This window comes from Dermacentor variabilis, chromosome 2, assembly GCF_050947875.1.
Source record: "Dermacentor variabilis isolate Ectoservices chromosome 2, ASM5094787v1, whole genome shotgun sequence".
NCBI classification, from domain to species: domain Eukaryota; kingdom Metazoa; phylum Arthropoda; class Arachnida; order Ixodida; family Ixodidae; genus Dermacentor; species Dermacentor variabilis.
Window position 1 is genome coordinate 170435482 of NC_134569.1, and position 21118 is coordinate 170456599.

Sequence of the window (21118 nt, forward strand, 5' to 3'; positions counted from 1 at the left end):
CTGCCGTTTCACAGAGCTCTGTTGGCACGAGAATGGTGCGCCCTGTGATCGGGGTCTTTAAGAATACGTCTGGAAAAGAGCTATAGCAATTACACCCCATGGTATCCTGTTCCTATCCTTTGAAAACGAAGAAGATGTGCGTACCATGCGAAATGATAAATGCTCCTTAGTCTGCGCACTCCGTTCAAAGCTAGGAGTGAACAAAATGCGAATATACATGTAAGGTCGACTTGGCAAAATTTCACCGATAATGGCAATTAGGCGAGAGAAGTATTTAGAAACAAGCTGGACCACCCAATTTTGTAGAGCTCTTGGGGACGATTTGGTGAATTTGAAGATATTCATGTAAATGCTCATTTTTCCTGTGCGCTGGCTTGTTTTGTCAAAGTATACGCTGCTTAAGAGGCAACAGATACAAAAAAAAGAGCGATCGTGGCCGCATGGTTAGAACATCGGGCTTGGGTGATGGGAGGCGGTCAACGTTCTGTGCGACCATCGTATGGTAACAGTGTTTTTTGTTCTTTAATACAGAAGCCACTATTGCGACTATAAGCGCTTATAAACATTATATGCGTGCAATGACGGTTTCCTAAAAAAACTATGTTTTCCAACTACTTTACATTTGAAGAAAATATGACATCAATTTACAGGTTGTGAGTGGGCAACTTTTAGAGTGTGCGCATTAAGCAGCGACTGAATGAAACTTACTAAACGCTCCCATTCTGTCAGTCTAGAAGTGATGTTTAACGCGCTTTCAAAGTTTAAAAACGTTACGTTTTGGGCAAGTTGTTTGTACATGGTTCTGATTAAACGCTTGCGCGCAAAAAGACAGGACGTCAAACGAAGAAGGGACACACAACATGCTTTCCCCGCTGACCTGGAAGAACAAAAGTTCGAAGCAGTTCTATATTCGCAGAAAATAGGCACTATGTTATGGGTGAAGTTTACCTTAAATTGTGCAGGATAATTGCAGGCTTGCTCGTGAGAGCGTTCCAGAGATTTGTAGGTGTGATTTATGATGCGGTCAGCAAGCTCGCACTTTGTCCTAAAGAATCGATGTGCCAGAAAAGTAAAAATTTAAGGTAATGAGCGGTATTCTGAGGATATCAAGAGGACAAGGATGCAACGCCGCAAGTTAATGAACAACTTCTTTTTTAAGTTAGCCATGCACAATAAAACGTTAAACGGCTGTTATGTAGGCAATGATTTCCAGTGCCCAGAAAGAAGCGTGCGTCGCCCCAAGTCATATTCATTGAAAAGAGGGCGAATTTTGGGGCAAAGTGTTAGGAAAGCTGAACTTTTCTCGCCTGATTGTGAGCTTTGTAAATTATTACGTAACCCGCCTCGTCGTTTTGTTTTCACGCGCTATACGAGCGTGGGTAAAATGTGGCCTTTCCTAAAATTCCTAACTTAAGCAAGTACTCAAAAGCATCCTATGCGGGAAACGTTTTAAAATATGTGGTTGACTTACAGGCAGTTGAAATTCCTGATAAAACTGCTCTAAAGAAAGACCTTCGCTGGAAATTAGCTTGTGATTCTGCAATGGCACACAAGTCTGCTCTCTTCTTTTATTTTAGTGAAGATAACTAAATCAATGCGAGACAGGAAAGCGCAACGCAATGTACCTGTAGTCAGCCGACCAATCTGCTTTAAGGCTTCCTGTGAACAGTAATTAACTTAAATCAGTCGTTTGCTTTTTGTCCTTTCTGCGTAAAGGCTGTGGTCGGAGACCATACGCCGTTGGCTTAATCATTTTTCTCTCTCCTTCCTGCTGTCTTTATACATATTTTCACGCTGCTATTATTATGACACGACAGGAAATAACGGTATTTCATTGTATCACTCCACAGCGTTGATCAATTGTTCGAAATCGAATCTCAGGTGCCCATCGCTTTTATCCTAAACTTTGTGCACGTCGTACGTTAACAAAACAGAGTGCATCAAAAACAGGCCTTACTGTCAGTCTTTCGCGACAACATTCGAATATTGATCTTACCGGCTTCGGGATGCCGACAAATATGGACGGGTACAGGTCCTTGTCGGCCACCGCGTGAATTTTCTGGCGGCGCTGAGCCCTAGAAAAGTGGAAGCTAAGGTCAAATGAGAAAATCACAAAGGACACTTAAACGCCCTAAGTGATAGTTGCAGGCAACGACTGACAGATGTAAAACGACCAGACCATCTATGAAGATCTGGCTATGACCCCTGGAACACAGTGTTGTACACCCTGTTTCACTTGTATTGACTCTGCGTACTGTAAGTCAAGACGCCGTTCCCATTGAGCGACCTCTGTTAGTCCGACGATTACATTTTACAGTGTGCTCAAAATTAGGATTGATGGTTTTCTTAAATTTAGGCGCTGGGAGGCACGCGAAGACCTAGGTGCAAATAAGTTTTGTGGCCAGAGGGACCCAAAGTGAGATGATAGTTATCGCTCTCAGGAGCCCAAATAACTAAAGTTGAATAATTAACTTTTTGTTGACTGCAGTAAGTTGGTAAGTTTGTATAGAACTGTTAGAGACAGCCGTGTTTCTACACAGTAAAAGTTGGGAGAATTCATCTAGAGTATATGTGCTCCGAAGTATCCGACTGCAAATTATTATTGTCGTTCGCATGATTACGCACGGAAGACAGGCCGAATCGGCGCAAAGCTCCTCCCTGATGGTACGCGGCTGTTGCGTGCGGCGTTTAGTGTGACTACGGGGCGGAGGCAATGCGCAAGATGATAATTTAAAGTTAGAGGCAGTCGTGAGAAACACAACTGGCCCTTAACTTTTTAATACTAACTTACCCACTTACTGCACTCAACAAAAGTTAAATATTCCGTTTTGGTTAGTTAATTGGGCTGCTGACAGCGATAATTATCATTTCACTTTGTGTCCTCCTGGCCGCATAACTTATTTACACCGGTGGTCTTCGCGGTCCTCCCAGTGCCTATTTTAAGAAAATCATTAGGCTTAATTTTGAACACCCGGTATAGCTGATTGGGATTATGCCGCGTAGCGAAAACTCGCATATGTCACGAAAATTCATCGTAAACCCTGCTAAGTTTTAAGCAGCCGAATATCTTTTGTTAGAGATTCTGGCAACAGTTGTGAATTATGTAAATAACGGAAGTTTGTTTCCTTCGGATCTGTTAGCGAGGATATAATAAGCCTTGCTGATCTTTCGCGAATACTTCCCCCATTTTAAAACTACCGAGGAAATGCGAGCTAGCACAGTGGTGCGCTGCACGTCAAAGCCTACTCCTCATATGCCTCAACACACAATCGGGAATCGGTATCTGCGTATCCGGCACTACTCCCTCCTCGGTCATAGGCTTGTTTCGGAGAGTCAAAAGATGCCGCTTATGGAGAGTCCACTGTTTATTAATAGTGGAATGTGACGAAATAGTTGCAAAATGAGGTGTAGCTAATAAATTTACATGAACGCGATTGGGCATTCTGCATAAAAAAGCTTCAGCAATTACCGAAAAAATTTTTTTCCGCATACAGCACAATTTAGTTTCACGGTTCGGCAACATAATTGTTCTAAAGGTTGACCACAACTATATACCGAACCAGGTGTCACACGCAAACGCACGTATCCGATTCATTTTGAAAGAAGGAAATCCCAAATAGCGAGAGCCATCTTTCTATGCAACTCTCTCAATTGTAATCATAATTCTAATCATTTGCCACTATCCCAGCTTCACGTTTGCGTTATTATTCGCTACTGATACCCTATAATGATATTAAAATAATTGGTCACAGACAAATGACGATAACTGCCTATGTCAGGCAATAACTTCTGATGTAACGTACGAAACACGGTGTCGAATTTGTTGCCATCCATAATTCTGAGGGCTGGAGAGGCCGTATCTAGGCGCCCGTAATTGCGTCACTTGGCGTCAGCCACTGCCTACCCAACGAATGGTTCTGGGATTAGTTCAGGAATTGTGCTCTGGGAATTTCCAGTCGCTCCAAAATTTTTACGTGATTCAGGGTGCTCGTCGGCCCCATTGCTAACACCTTAATCCTTAAGGCTTTAAATAATTTGGTTCTGCAGTACATTGAGCTCGAACTACAGATGGAATGAGAGATGGCGTAGTTGAGCAATGCTTACATTCTGACCATTGCTGCGCCCCAAGATACGGGACGTAAGAGTTTGATGGCAATTCATGTTAGTCTAATAAATGCAGATTTTGTGTCGTTTTTCGCAACTGTAATCATGTGTATTTGGCACAAAATGTCGCCAATAAAGAAATCTTCATTTGCCCATGATTCGCTCTTGCACCTGGAGAGTGACGGTGTTAGCCAAGAAAACCAAGTGTACCGAAGACTAAACACAAGTATCGAGACTACGCGGCGCGGATGTCACAACCCTTGAGCCTTGGCATGATACCACGCAATTGATTATGATTTTTTTACGTCTCCTTTGGTACGGTGTGGTGACAAATAGTCATCTAGCCTGCTTGATTTAACCAGGTCCATCTACATGCAACATGCAACTGCTACAAGCAACTGGTACATGGCGGGACACCTGGTGGAGTAGAACGCAGCTGCAATGCAAAGTTTGCACGTATCGACGCTACGCGGCGTCCATGTCACGTCGCATGACAAGTGCCGCGATTCAATGCTGATGATGATGATTTACTAGCGTCGCCTTTGAAACGGGGCTGTGACAAACAGTCACGTAGCCTGCTTGATTTAATAAAGTATCGTATACATGTTTTTCAGTCCTGCATTTTTGTATACAAATCCTTAAACTTCTCTTTCTTCCTCAAGACACTCCATCCATTTCTTGGCCAACCTGCATGGTGGGTAAGAGCCACATGTATGATTGGAAACACGAACTATCTTGCGCCACTACCTACGCAACTGCTACATGGCGTGCCACCTTGTGTAATAATATGCACTTGCAATGCAAACTGCGCATATATCTGACATTTCATGACCAACGGCGAACCTCTCGCGTTGCGTGACAAGTGGCACAATGCGAGGGTAACGGTGATGATGATTTCTATGATTTACCGACATCCCTTTTGAAAGGGGGCGCTTACAAACACTCACCCAGCCTGCTTGATTTAGTCTGGTATGTCGTACATGTTTACCGTTGTCGCACTTTTTATATATTTTCTTAATCTTTTTTTTTTCTTCATCGAGACAATCCAACCATGTTTCGGCCGATCCCCCAGAGCAGGTAGAAGCCTGGCGATAGCTGCGACTTACACCGTCGGCAGCGGCGGGCGATATCGCCAACCGAAACGGCTGTTGGAATGAGCCCTTAACAGCTTACGCTGTAAAAGAGAAGGCTCTCGGACACAGAAAGAAAGAGAAGCGGCCGACGTCGGCGCGGCTATTTGATACGCAAGACGCGTTTCGCCATCTCTAGCAGCGCGCCCTAACTAGGCAGGCGCACACACGCATCAGTGGCAATATTGACCCAACCTCTACCCTTACAAATACCCACACTGCGGCGAGTAACCATCGATTTGTCACTCCACCTCAGCATGTCAAAATACGCCCGCCATACCCCCATCCGAAATATTGCCCGAGAACAGTGGTGTGCCCTGCTGTCCAGCTCGGGCCGCCCGTATGACCAAGAACAGCTAGTGTCACGGTCCCAGCGAAAAGCCAAGTCCCTACAGATGCCGGACCATCGGGTCCCCTCTGGCGGGGATCGAAAGCAAGAGGATACTGCCGCTTGCATTCACTGATTTTCCTTAATAAACGTTTCTACCTCCCCTCGAATACTCTCCATGAACTCTTCTCCTTTATTGCTGATCCCCCACAAAGATCTGCACAGACGAGGGCCACGAGTGGCCCTCGTCTGTGCCGGAGCTTTCCTTAACAGTTTCCGCCCTCGATCCCTCACATTATTCGTCTCAACTCGTTCTCATTTCGGATGTGAGTCGAGGTGTTTCCGGCGAGTGCACTGTTGCTGACTTAAAGGAACCCCTTTTCCACCTGCTTGTTCACGCTGCGCGAAAAACAACACATTAAGGACCCCACCCATTAGCCCGGTAAGAAGGCTCAGCATGTTTGACTGACTGTAAGATGTATAAGGTGCCAAATATCTTATCAATCATTCGCTTATTCTCGACGATCCAATCATTCAATCAATGAACCGTTGGTCCGAAAAACTGCGAGAAAAAATTTGCCGAGAGTGTTCTAAAGGAAACAAATGGAATGGGTGATTGGGTTAAGAAAACGTGGGTGAAGGAATGGGTCGTGGTAATAGTCAAGAAGGGGCAGGACGAGGAAGTGGACGACTGATTCCACGCCTGAAGACGCGTACGTTAGCATATGTTTAACGAAGCAGCTTATCAGTTTCTCGCTGACTAAAATGTGTTCATGCAGGAGACAATGTATTAATACGTATAGTGGGCCAATATTGTGTAAAGGAACCATAGTGAATGTCGCTAGAGTGTTTCTCATTATAATAATTAACAATAATCAAAATAATATAATTATTATTATTACTACTACTACTACTATTAGTACCGACAGTAGGTATACCATACCGCGTTTAGGCGGGGTGAGCCTCTCCTGAACGTTTACCACTGACATCAAACGTCATCAATACAACCAACATTGGTTGGCTATGAAATGGCCGTACCCGTTTCTTTCTACTACCCAGACGAGCGCTGCTGACGGCTATACCTCATGCAATAGGTCTAGAGGAAATATTGTATAGGAAATACCGGCGAAATATCTACTTTTCAAGAAGGTGTGGCATTGGCCAAACAAAACTACACAGAGAAATTGGACCTGCCAACCGAACACTGATCAATTTCGCAACCCAAAAAATCAACAGCCTTGTAAGCTTTCTTTCTCACTTGAGAACCAGCTCCGGGGATCTTGTGCGCAGAAGAATGCCGATCTCTTCATAGGTGAGGAAGAAGAGTAGTTCGGGTGAAGGTAGTCTTCCTTCGTGCACCATGCGCAGCGACAGCTGGTGGCAAAGCAGGCGTAGTTGGTGGACGACGCGCACCGCAGCAGACTGTGCGGAAGACAAGAACGACGCATTACCCGAAAGTCAGAGCGAAAGAGTTGCGTGCCCTGCCACGGCGCATTCTGTCCCCACTGGAAGCGTTCGCTGCGGCTTCTGTCACTTGGCCAGGTTTTGGGTGATATTAGTGTTTACTAATCTATTTTGTTGAGCTCTCACTGATTCTAACGCCAGCTTCATCCTAGGCTGATGTCCATAAACTCCCCCGGCAGCGGTTTTTCCCCATGGACGGCCTCTATTCCAACGGATGAATTACCTCTAGATTAGTTCATACACAGTGGTGTGAGCAGCATCCCGGTGGCTCTGGTTCATTCAAATGGAGGCTTTATACGTCTGACCAACCCCCAGGCGATCCAGAAATGTCTGCATGCTGCTACCTCTTCATACCAGATCATCACGGAAGTGAGGCAGTTCGGCCGCGGACGTATCATGTGTCGATCGCCAGACAAGTCCTGTGTCGCAGATTTGCTTAAGTGCTCATCATTCGCGTCATTACCGGTGAGTGCCTACATCCCTGCTCACTTCGCCTGCACTAAGAGAATAGTCAGAGGTGTCGATGCTGATCTTTCTCCCGCTGAAACACTAGAGAGATTGTCTGGGACTGGAGTAATTGCTGTTTACCGATGCAATCGAGTGGTAGACGATAAGTGGGTCCCAACAGAATCGGTGATTGCAACTTTTGCTGGAACTTCCTGCACATCAGAACAAAAGGTGCGGCCCCTTGTGTTCAGAGTTGAACCCCTGGCGTCGCGTCCGGTTCGATGCCGTAATTGCTGGCGATACGGCCATCCTATGGCAGGGTGTAAATCAAGACAACGTTGTTGCGCATGTGGGGAAGACCACGCTCAAAGTGATTGTAGTGCCCAAGAACAGCGATGCTGTATCTGTGATGAAAATCATCCAGCCAATTATTTAACCTGTTCTGTTAGGGCTCAAGAATTACAGGTGATTGAAATAATTGATCGACGATGCTGCTCTAGGATGGAGGCCATAAACATTGTAGAAGAAAGGGCATCTGGCTATGGGGGGGAGGGGGCGGAGATAATAGAGAGACTAAATCTTACCACCGACCTATCACTTACTGCAACTATAGAGGCCACTGTGGAAAAGGCAGTTACAAAAGCTATGGAAAGGTTGGCAATGAGCCTTGGTGAATGTATCTCACGAGCCGTTTCTAGTCATTTATTTCATTTGATGCAAACTACCTGCCCAGCTGCTGTGCCAACGCCAACAGTTGATCCTGAGCACCAAACTAACCATAAAGGATCAGATGCCAATCCTTGCAATAACGATATTGAACTTTCTACTCCCTCTTCCGCGGGCCCTACAACTTGTAATCTGGTTAATACAGATTTGGAGATGACAGAGGCAGAACAAAATGCTCGAGCACATAAAAGAACCAAGTCTCCTATTAGTTAAGACTCCTCCCCCGGTCCTCACTCAAAAGCTAAGAAATGTCAGTCCAGTGTTGTGCTAAAGGAAAACATTCTACAGAAGGCAATTTCGACTGCGGCACTTTCCAAAAAATAAGATCGCTAAAAGTGCTTCAGTGGAACTGCCGCTCTTTATATCCTGCTTAGTATATTTAACTTGTCTAACTTCTCAACTTAATCTTGATTTATTTATCTTACAAGAAACGTGGCTAAATCCTGAGAAGTCTTTTCAAATGAAATTCTACAGATCATTTCGATTAGACCGTCCCACAAGAGGTGGTGGATTAATTACATTTATCTCATCTAAAATTTGCCATAAGGCTAAAATTTCATTTCAACTTTCTACTTCAGAGTGTGAAATCCTGGCGATAGAGCTGGTTCTCCCGTGATGTTGTCCCTTTACCGTAGTTAATGCATATTTTCCATCTGGCATACAGGACACTAGGAAACTGGATAGTGTTATTAACTCTTGTGAACGTGAAATTGTAATCGCAGGTGATTTCTATTGGAGTTTAAGAGTTTAAGAACAGATTTGTGCGGCACCCAATTGTGGAACTGGTCGTTGGACAATCGACTAACGTGTGTAAGCTCCGGATCTATTACATTTGTGAGAGGCCGATCTTACTCTTCACCAGATCTTACATTCTGTGGCCCGAGTCTCTCCGTAACTTCTTGGTCGACTATTGATTGTTCGACAAGTAGTGATCACCTTCCAATAGTATTTGACGTTGCACGTCCTGTAACATTTATGAGTGACCAGGTTTCAACTTTCATAAATTGCAACATTTTTAAAAAATGCTTACGAAATGTTCTTTCATCTCTGTCTGATGCGCCTACAGAACAAAAACCACGATTACCTGTTCTCCTCTGGAATGTTCTCAAAAAAGGCTCAATTTGAGATTAGACAGAATAAAAGAAATTCTTACAGTCCTTGGTGGAATGAAGAATGCACTCGAGACTACAGAAAGAGAAAAGCTGCTTGGAAAAAACAATTGCATAACCAGAATCCCAAAAATTGGAGTGACTATAAATTTTGTCGAGCTGTCTTTAAACATACAGTTTCTAAAGCCAAAGATGAATTCGACTGCAAGCATTTTGATTTCTTGTCTAACAATAAAAATAAGCGTGCATTGTTCCGTTTTCTCCGCGGTAAAAGAGTTCTTCCGCGTCAAATTAATATTGACTCTATAATCTTAAGCAAAGATGAAATGAAACAATCACTAGAAGAAATCGCGAAGGGATTAGACATTAGATTTTCTTCTGTCTTGCCAAGTTGTTCTCGCTTACGAAAGGCATCAGATGATTTTACAGAAGTCTCGATGTTAGAATTGGCTGAAATCGTGGAGCGACTTCCAGATTCAGCTTCCGGCGCGGATGGGGTAACATCTACTACGATCAGAATTTTATTTAAAGAAGCTTCTGATGACCTTTTAGCTATTGTAAATTACTCAATTCGGTTCTAATGGATTCCGTCTGCGTGGAAAATTGCTAAAATCATCCCTATTAAAATCATGGGGAAGGGTCTACAATAGATAACATTAGGCCCATTAAGCTAACTCCAAATTTGGTTAAATTAATTGAAGGAATTCTATATGACCGTATGATTAAATTTATACAGAACAAAGACTTGCTTATCCCTTGCCCAATTGGATTCCGACCATCAGGTTCAATTTGGTATGCTCACGTGGACTTAGAAAGTAGAATAAAATTAGCACGGCGACAGAGGCAAATACGTGCTCTTGTGACATTAGACATTTCCAAAGCCTACGACAGTGTAAAACACTTAAATTTATTAGATATATTGCTAAATCTAGAGATTCGAAATTCTTTTTCAAACTGGATTGGTGAAGTTTTAAATGGAAGAACATTTTACTGCTGTCTGAGAGGCGTTTCCTCGAGTATATATAATCAATCGCGAGGTGTTCCTGAAGGTGCTGTCACTTCACCATTACTATTTAATATCCTGATGTGTTCCATTCCTCTTCATCAAGATATACAAACATACGTATAAGCGGATGACATTGCTTTCGTCGCATCAGACAGTGATATTCACTCTCTATATTATCGTCTACAGAACTGCCTCAACGCCATAGAAACCTGGATAAACAAAATTCGCCTTTCACTTAACGTTAGAAAATGCTCGATATTGGTTTTCCCTCTTAACAATCCGGTTAACATATCGATATCCTATCGCCTCGAGACTATACCTCAAGTGGAGTCGGTGAAATATTTAGGTGTAGTATATGACGGTTCCCTCAGCTGCCACATGGATATTGACCATATAGTTAAAAAAGGAGCGCGAGCAGATGGTATGCTACGGAAGCTATGCAACAGTCGGTCCGGAATGCGGAGAGATCCACTTTTAATGATACACAAAATATAGGTGCGGCCCATTTAAGAATTTGGATGTGTTTTTTTTTTCTGGTTCTCCAGCTTATCAATTACGTCCCCTTGTTTTAATTGAGCGGGAAGCCCTACGACTGTATTGCGCATTACCGAAATGTGTTGCCAATAACATACTACACCAAGAAGTCAGGTTGCCCTCAATATTGTGTAGATTTCGTTTACTGACGGTGCAAACAGTCTTAAAATTGTATGAATCCCCTATTACCAGATTGGAATACACATTCATTTCCCAGCCTCCACTTTTCTTTGGAGTACACTCGCATCGTTTTCATACCCCACAGGTGGTCTTCGTACAAACATTGATCAATCCCTTAAATGTACGTCTTTGGAAGGTACCGACTATTTGTGATGTGCGAGAGAACCTACAAATTATATATGATCACATCTACCCAAATAATGCAAAACTTATCTCTTATAGTATATTAAACGGCTTATTACAGGACCATTTATTGAGTTTATATATAAGTACGGTCATTGCGACAGACGCCTCACAGTGTGAAGGAAAATCTGGAATTGGCATTTTCTCTCCCGCTCTAGACTGGTCATTTGCAATCAGGATTCCGGACATCTATTTCGTATTTTTGGCTGAATTTCTAGCTGTAGTTCTAGCCTTACGCAAACTGAATTCGCAAATATCGACGGTAGTAATAATAACAGATTCTTTATCCTTATGTTCCTCGCTCACAGCAAATAGTGTCACTAACCTTTTACGTACATTTCATTTTCTAGTGCCTGCCCACATAAATTTAATTAGATTGCTTTGGGTGCCTGCACATAAAGGATTAGTCATGAACGGAATGGCTGACAGTCTCGCGAGAGCGGTCCTCAGTGGCCCTGTATTACCATTACTTCCTACAGTAGCCTACTACTACTAGATTCAGGAGACATACAATTATTCAAGACTTTTCGAACCCAGCTGTAGCAAATTTTTCAGAATATCGACACTTCCTATTCCCTTGGCCCAAAAATTCCTTTCACGCCAGAAAAACTGAAGTAATCTTTACCCGATTACGTTGTCGAATACTAAAATTAAGCTTCTATCGTCACAGGGCTGGTCTGGTGCCCTCCTCTCTGTGCCCAGTCCGTGGAGAAGATGAAACAATAGATCATTTTTTGCATATTCTACCGCCGTTTTACTTGTTTAAGAAAACATATTCTAGAATCAAGATTCACGCAGCTTGGTTTAGGTTTTTCAATTATAGCTATCCTTTCACTAGGAGCCTCCTCTCTTGGGAAGTGCCACAGGGATATTTGCTCAACCGTGGAGGAAGTTATAATTGCTACAAAGAGATTGTCTTGAATTCTTAAACATTTTATTTTTGTTCATTTCCTCCAGTTAGCTTTTTAGTATTTTAGCAATTTTAGTATTTAGTAAAGATTGCCTAATTTCACCCAAATCTTGGCCAATCCCCGACAGTGGGTGTGCGCCATCGCATAATGCCGTACCATACCAAGACAGAGCCCAAAACATTGCGCCGCAGTTTGCGTGCATAGCGCAATGACCTGTGTGTCATCATGTAATTCCATATACATTATGTCAACATGCGATGATCTTTCATTCATTTCTTTTTGCCGCTTTCTTTTGTTCTGTTTTATGTAAAGTACTCCTTTTCAGATTTGTGAGTGTTCTTTCTATTCTTCTCCCCTCTACAATGGTGTAAAGCCTTGACGGTAAAATGAATAAATCAACAAAAAATAAATAAATAAATAAATAAACCACGAAACAACGAAAGCAACCAAAACCACTTCTGCCGAGGCAGTGTTGAGTCCGCGGTTCCGTGCATGGACACGGCGTGCAACCTCGTCAAAATAAAGCTAGGCGTCTGACCGTGGTACCTAGATGTTTTACCACAATATCTTTAGACAACGCCTCTCTCTGCGGGCCGCTTTATACCCACTGGACTCAAGATCGTTCACCGAGTCAACGATACTCAGACCGTGGTCACACCCATCCCTCGCACGAAAATTGACTCGTGCACAAGTACAATATTTGAACTGCACTGGCTTAAGAGACCGTTTATAGTTTTCCTGTGTATAGAGTCCCCCCCCAGACGCACTCAGTGTTTACTCTCCCCCTTTTCCCTCTCTCTATTCCCCGTTCACCCACTCCCAGTGTAGGGTAGCAAACCAGGTGCTCGTCTGGTTGACCTCCCTGCCTTTCCTGTCCTTGCTATCTGTCTCTCTTTACAGCGCACGCTCGAAGAACCCGTCTGTATCAAAATTAGAATGCTGTCTTATGCTGTCTTATGAATGCCTTATGCTGTCTGCGTGTGCGAGTTCACAGCATTCTTGTTAATTCAGTCATTAAGCCAATGTTTCCAAGTTTATACGGCCAATAAAATTACTATCCTTACTTCGCATAGCTGTGTACTAATTTGCTATCGCAATCAATGCTTCGTCTTTCGGACAAAACTGCCATGATTTCACTAGAAAGCAGGTTCTGTTTTCCTCAGCCCATAAAAACACGTTTCACATCACATGACAGGTGCTTTGTCTTTACCTTAGAGTCTAGATTTTTGTCGTACCAGATAGTTTTAGCTTATTATTACTAGTTTACCTTAAATATAGTGAAAGTTGTTGTCGACAGCGTGGGACACAGGGTCCGACGAGGATAACACAAGTGATCCAGCTATTGGATAAGTGTGAAGCCATTCTTGCATACCGCCAACCACACTAATCACCTTATGGCACTTAGGAGCCGTTGCCCGTTGCACTAGTTTATTATTTGGTGAACAAGATCAGTTTATAGGCATCAAACAAAAATACTTCTGCTTCTATCATGTTATCAAACTCACCTTTGCCACCTCTCGCGCCTCCACGGCAGCTCGCGCCTTGGGCGCCACGAACTTCAACAAGACCCTGCAATAGGGAGTATGTAGTTGGATATTTTGCTGACTTTTGCGGGAATAAACAGCGCAATGAAGGGGGCGTAAAGAATGGAAGACAATGACCTGTCCATAGTGATCTTTTTTTTTCATGTAAAAAACGCGACCATCGTGATTAGCAACAACAGAGATGAAGTCGCGGCGGCCTCCGTAGTGACCCCAGAGATGGACTAAGCAGAAGAGACACCAATCGCTCAGGCAACGACTACGGCTAAACAACACATCACCGTTATAAAATACTCGCAACGCGCTGCCAGGAATTATAGAGCAGGCCGACTATCAATATAGGACTCGCACACATTAGCCAAAATCAAAGTTCCCTCTGGAATATACATACACTGGGCTCCCTAGCCGCTAATCTAGCGGCGTGCGCCGCTTCCTGAGAACACAGCTACAGGGCTACGCCGCTAGACGACCGCGCTGTAGCAGGTGAATACGAGGGCATTCCAAAGCATACACGGAAATTTTAGCGTATTATGTAGAAGGAAAATCTACCATGCCCAAAGCCCTAATCCGTCCAAGGAATACTCAGTAACAATTAGGCAACTGCAGGCCAACACCTTTCCGCACGCCACATTAGTTCTCGCTATATGTCCAATGAACTACGACCACAAGTGTAAAAACTGTCAAGTGCCCAAAACCCTCTGTCAAATGGTATCGGAATGCAAGCGCAACGCATATTCACACCCCATTTCCTAACCAACCTCGGAGCAGTGCGAGATCCCGTTCACCCGCTCTAGCCCTTAAGAGTTGTACCGAATGGTGGACAGAGCCAGACTGGCGGCGAGGAACCATGGCATCTTGAACTGAGGAAGCCACCCACCTGGGGACAAGCTATGTAATCTGCCGCCTGCTCAATCGCAATAAAATATATTCATCAAGTGAAGAACAAACCAGGTCAAGTGCAAATTACACTGCAGTTCTGCAGAATTTTCTTACACTAAGTACACTTGTACCAAAGCTTTAGCGGCGATGTATTTACATGAGCAACTTTCACATCATTTAACCTTGCTATATGGGGTCGTTGGGGAGTCATACAGTCAATAAACGTCGCGAGTTGAAGACAAGGACAAGTGAACCAGCAATTGACAGTATCAAGTGCGTCAGTAATGTTTTCAGTAACGCTTTCCTTTTATGGTGGCGCATACCCACCTCGGTGGATTGTCCAGGATTTGGATGATATTTGGAAATTGCAGTTACTGCGAAAATTGGTGAAATTATCATGAAGAAATGACTAAATAATAACGTGTGATGAATTTAAGAAAATATTCCCGAAACAACTATAAGTTCATCTACGACTGAGCAAGCATCCCTGTGGAAGTCAGTAAGGTGATTAGTTTTCTTCTGTGAAACATCAGGTGAATTCCTTTCTCTGCATAGAGCCCTAGACCCCGCCTGCTCCGAAAAGGACGAAGGTAGAGAGAACAGTGCGCCCATTATCGTCCTCGTCGACCGAGCATCTGTCGCGGTTCTCTCTGTAAGATCGGGTCTGCTGTCCATAATCTCATTCAGTGTACCTCCCACTTCATGCTTATAGAAAAATCAAGTAATTGAAAGTTGTGCATTGAACCCACTAGATGGAAAGACAATACCACATTATCTTTGTTGGTGAGCCAACAGCCCCAAAAGAGGAGTGCAGCCGACCGACCTGGTCAAATCCATGCGATTGCAAAATTGCGAAGAGCACCAGCACTGCGGTGAAAGGGGGCTCACATGTGACGCAAATACGCGAAATCCAATCACTTTTCTCGTCAGCAAATGCTGCGAAAACATATTCTTTACTGTTGCCTTCACAGCTAGAATTTTCGCAAAATTCTACGAGGGCATCTGTCACGTAGCAGTGGTGCATACGCTAAGCCTTTTCATTGCTGCACTACTCTGCACACCATTGCGAAAGAGGAGCCGAGATTGGGGCTGAAGAAGGCGACGCTTCAGTGAATGGCCTGCTGTGGAATTCTCTGTGAATTATGTGCATATTGTAAATAGATAGTCCATTTGTTTCTTCTGTCCGCAACCTTTTCAGAGCAGCTGCGGAGTATCGGTCACCGTACCTCAAGCTGACATCTGCACGCATTCGGTCTCGCTTCGAACTGTCTGCTCCTACGAAAGTCCGTGCTGATGCCAGGGGTCACAATCGGTGCCACTTTATGCCAACGCCAGCGAGGCTGCGACCACATGATTGCATACGCCGGCAGTCTCCTTTTTTTAGCTGAGCGGAATTATTTCATCACCCATCTTTAGTGTCTTGCAATTGCCTGGGCAGTGACGCAATTTCGCCGTCATTTATACGGTCGGCCATTTACAGTCATCACAGACCACTATGTGCTGTCCAAGTACCCCACCGGTCGCCTAGGTCGCTGGCGTTACGCCTACGGGAATGCCCGTACACAGTTGCCTGCAAGTCCGGCCGTCTACACCAAGATGCTGACTGCTTGTTCCGTCACCCCATCGACCGTCCTGATGTTCGTGCGACCAATGCGTCTGCTTATGTATTAGCCCAGTAGACTATTGCTGGTGTCACTACCGAGATCCAGACATGCATGATATCACGGGCAAGTTGGCATCTGCGTGAAGCAATCCCTCGCTTCGCAAGTTCCTACTTCAGGAAAATACTTTACATGGGCGGAGGATGCACCCTGGCGGAACTGAAATCCTGGCTGCCATTCCTCGGAATTTTTGTACCACCGTTTTGTCCCAGCTGCGCGATGTATCAATTTCTGGTCCCCTCGAGGAATGTCGTTCGTACAACTGTGTTCGGCTACAATTTTTTCGGCCTGCTCTATACTGATCCGTTCGCTTCTGTGCCGTTTCTTGCAAGTTCTGTCAGCGCCGGAAAAAACATCTCTGTTCAATGCTGATTGACTTCAACCTCGTGACATTCTGGCAGAACTCTTCTATCGTGTTGATACAGACTTCCTCGGATCCTCCCTCCCGTCTGACTTTAGCAACAAATGGGTTGCCGTCGTAAGCGATGACACAACTCGGTTACCGATCACCAAAGCCCTTCCAACTTTCTGCGCAACATACCTTGCCGGCTGCCTTCTGCAAGACATTTTTCTTCACCACGGCACTTCTCTTCGACTCCTTACCCTCCGCGATATCTACTTCCTTTCTCAGGTTGTGACGGAATTGCACCGCTCATGTTCTACCAAACACAAGCATTGTGCTGCATACCATCCGCAGACGAACCGTTTTATTGACTGGCTTAATCGAACAGTAATGACATGCTCTCCATGTATGTTTCCAATGATCATCCTGACTGGGACACTGCTCTCTCTTTTGTCACATCGGCGTACAATTCACCTCGCCACGACACTGCAGGTTCATCGTCATTTTATTTGCTGTGCAGTCGCGATGCCGTATCGCGTATCGCCTTTCGATACAATGCTGCCTAATCTAATAATTTCATGTCTGAGTATGCCTGCGACGTCAACGCGCGAGCCAAAAAAGCACGCCAAATTGCTCACCGTCGTATTTGTGCTTCTCAGAACAAACAGACGAGCATTTATGACAGTCGTCACCGTGACGCCGACTACTTTCCAAGGGACCCTGTCCTCCTATGGTCTCACACCCGCAGCTTTGGTCTCGTAAAAGCTTATGTCTTGCTACTCCGCTCCTTACCAGGTCCTCCGCCAGGTGACTGACGACACCTACGAGATCTCTCCGGTCGCATCTACTACTCGCTCCACCCAGACTTACCTTGAGGTTGTTCATTTCGGCCACCTAAACGCTAGCAGTCGCGCTCGGCCTGAAAAACACAGGAACGACACTTTCACGCCCGAGGGGGGGGGGGATGTTGTGAATTAGTTACATTGCTCTACACAACGTTGAGGGAGAGGAGCACGAGCTTGAGGCTGAAGAATACGACGCTTCAGTGACTGGACCTGCTGTGTACGTGTCTCGGTGAATAGTGTACATACCGATTGCCCGCCTTGTTTCTTGCCGCCACAGGAATATGCATTTGCCTAGCCATCACAGGAACAAAGAGCGCCTGAAACTGGGAGGTCAGGCCAAAGATTCTGGCTGAAATTTTTAAAGAATTGTTGGCTTTAACGTCACGACATCTCACGCCGACTTATGAGTGAAACCGCTATTTAGGGCTCTGGATCAATATTCACCACCTGTGCTGTGCTATGCGCCTACAGCACGGTAAGCGATCGTTTCTGCATTTAGTCCTCACCTGAATTCGACCGGCTCCATCGAGTATCGAACTCGCGACCTCGTTCTGTGCAGCGCGACACCATAGCCAACGAGCCACCGCGTCTGGTAAGCTTTGTACGCTGAATACGGCGGTAGACATTCTCAATCTTTTGCAGCGAGGACGCAGACGCAATAAAGTTGCTTCCTTAGTGGCATCTGCTCAGTTTCTTTTGCTATTTTTGTTTTGTAGATGCATATTCTGAAAATAACTGCATTATGCACACCATATTATAAACATCATTCAATTAACTTCTCTTTGTGTTGGTGTTTGCTCATTCGCATTCACTACACGGCGTTAGCAGCATACAAGCGCGAATGTGACTCTTACCTCTGAAAGGTGGACAGCTTATATGGGACCTTTGAGACGTCCCACGAAGTAGATGAAGCCTTCTGCTCTACCTGAGGAGATGCTGCAGCCACCTAGACAGTGTAGTAATGATAGCCGTCGTTAAAATGTTCTGAATGAAAAGAGGTTGACAGCCAGGATAGTCATCAGATAAAGTTGCAAGCACTAGTTAGAGATGACGGGACAGAGAAAGAAAAACACAAATCCTTGCAGCTCGAGAAACATGGGAGTTGCGAAAGAGATCAAATGCAGAAACGCGCGTGCAAGTCGCCAGTAACACATCATTTTGCCGGTTACAAAAGTGAAGCTCTAGTTACTTCGGCTCAACAAACATTACATGCCGTTCAGGGCCTATAAAGGTAGAGGTATAAATGTCCTCAAATACACGACCCCGCAATGTCACTTAGCATTCATCAACTGATGCATTTAATTACTGTGGCTGCTGTTTCATTAAACCTTGAAATGTGCGTTCTGGGCAAATGTATGTGCATTACTCCATGTCTGATGCTAATCGCTAGTGTAGCCTAACGTTCGTGTTGATTTTGTGAAGGTATATTTCTGTTTCGGAAGGTTCTGTTTCTTAATGCTGAATTCCATCAATGTTGCTTTTTTTAATCATTCGCAGGCACGTTATGCCTTTCTTACCTTTAAAGATTTGACAAGTGACGAAGGATCCAGTGACCATGGCTTGGTGTAGACATCAAGCTGAGAAAAGAAATAAAAGCACGTAAATGGTAGCCACATTAGGCAATCCTTCTATCTTAGCCTAATTGAGCATTTAGCTTTGCCTTGCAGTTCTCCAATGCAATGCAGACCCAATGGTGTCCACGCCAATGAACTTGCCGTCGTCATTATCGTTATAATGTAGTCACGCTACCTGCTCATCACCTTGACTCTTACATATATGGCCACGAAAGAAAACTTGACCTGTTACAACACAGACATTTGAACACCACGCAGCAGCATTACATTAGCTGTTTAAATGCAACCTATAAACCTGCTGATACAAAAAAAAAATCAGTTAAGCCTAATCATTCTATACATCAAATTTATAAGGACCCGAATAATGTCAATTTTTATAAGATGTTGCAAGGAAAAGATGGTTGTCCTCTTGCCTCCGACAACATGTCCTCATTTATTTATTTATTTATTTATTTATTTTGCATTTCCGGGCCAACTTCAGAGTGAAAAGGTTGCGCACGTTTATGTAGCTAGAGCTGTCTGCACCAGAACAACCACAGTCAATTATCAATAATTCCCTGATTTATTTTTTCAAAGAACGTCGTTATTTTTAAATTTCACTGTAGCACTTCTATGGAAATGCCATATGCGATTAGGTGGGTGGCCTAATAGGCGTACAATAAAGCAGTATGAAAATACGGGCGGAAAGCTCGGCTTATATTACGTATCCGCTCAGAGGGTTCGTATAAAAATAACGAGTTCAACAGACCAAAGCTGACGTACCTCTTTAACCGCCCTGTGGCCATGCTTCGTCATGAATTCCCGGTACTTCCTTCCGCATTCGTTTTCCACCATTGAGAGCCACTGACATGCCTCCTGTTCCGTGTAGAAAAAATTAGCTTCATTACTAATAAATTTTTAAATTCAACTTGTACCATAATACAATTGGGAGCGCAGGCAAATTTTATACTTTAGGAGGATCTAGAAGTTATACGTTATTTTATAGCGTAACCACCCTCTTGCGACTATCCCAGTAATGTCCGTCCGTAACGCGGAAAGTGTCACAGCTTTTATCTGCAAATTAAATGCATAATTGGCAAAGTTAAGGTTTTCAGTCGTTACAATAGTTACAATAATGTTCAACTATATTATTGATAGCGCTATAATTGGTAAAGAAGAAATGCTAATTAAAAGAAAAGTATAAAAGAGATAATCGTTCTCGCCATGCACCCTTGAAAGCTTTTTTTCTCACATTATTGGTCCGCCTGCAAAGAGAGAGAGAAAATAATGCAGAGAAAGGCAGGGAGGTTAACCAGAGGTAGTTCCGCAGGTTAACCTGCAAAGGTTAACCTGCGGTTTCTTTGCAGGTTAGCCTGCAAAGAAACCTGATTGGGGATTGCGTGGAATAGAAAGGACAGAATAGCTAATTAGTAGATGGGTTAATAGTGTAAGGATCTATGATTGGTAGCGCTAGAAAAGAAAGCAAAATTGGCGACGTTGCCGTTGCCGTGTCAAGATCTTAGAAAAAGAAAATGAAAAAATTATAAAAGAACAATCTGTGCTGTGGCAAAAAAAAAGAAGCGGTTGCGACGGCGTATGGCCCAGTTGATACGATATATAGGAAAAATAAATACAGAATTGGTCAAGTTAGCACGTGTATACTGTATTATACTGTAGTAGTAGATTATTGGTAACGACTCGTACACATGCATATGTTGCAAAATAAGTAAGCAAAAGTGAAGTCGCAGCCCAGCCAAAGGGTGTTTACGCATTAGTAGAGAATTCTGAGGACTGCTGTAGCATTGTTTTCAAGAATAAATGTCGCTACAAGAGTGAAAGTGTGTGCCACTCCTACCAATTTGCGTATTTGCTGTGTTCCAACTTCCAGAGCCAATTTCCAGCGACAACTAGAGTGCGACGATTGAATTGCGAATAGAGACTGTGCCGCCATTAATAAATAATAGAAGCAATTTTTATATCCTGGTTTCAAATGTCATCAAATTTATAACCACAGGACAAGCTTTTTTTCATAAAGCGATAATATAAGCCTAAAGCAATGAGTAAGCATAACCGTTTGGATTTTCCTTGGCAAAACCTTGCCTTCTTTAGTCAGTGACGCCTAGAAAGGCTTTTTTTTCAGCTCTCATGGAATTTCCAAAGCCTCCTGCACCCGT

The 21118-nt window shown here is 43.9% G+C and overlaps 1 protein-coding gene across 1 annotated transcript in view; it reads right to left on the reverse strand.

Annotated features, from left to right (window-relative positions):
• LOC142572937 (rifampicin phosphotransferase-like) overlaps positions 1 to 21118 on the reverse strand; it is a 46959-nt gene that overhangs the window by 12677 nt on the left and 13164 nt on the right. Inside the window, exons 5-10 of the mRNA XM_075682396.1 lie at positions 19728 to 19820; positions 18909 to 18968; positions 18246 to 18337; positions 13628 to 13691; positions 6821 to 6984; positions 1997 to 2075 (exon numbers count right to left, since the gene is read on the reverse strand). Of these exons, the coding sequence (XP_075538511.1) occupies positions 1997 to 2075; positions 6821 to 6984; positions 13628 to 13691; positions 18246 to 18337; positions 18909 to 18968; positions 19728 to 19820 (552 nt within the window). The remainder of the gene's footprint in view (positions 1 to 1996; positions 2076 to 6820; positions 6985 to 13627; positions 13692 to 18245; positions 18338 to 18908; positions 18969 to 19727; positions 19821 to 21118) is intronic.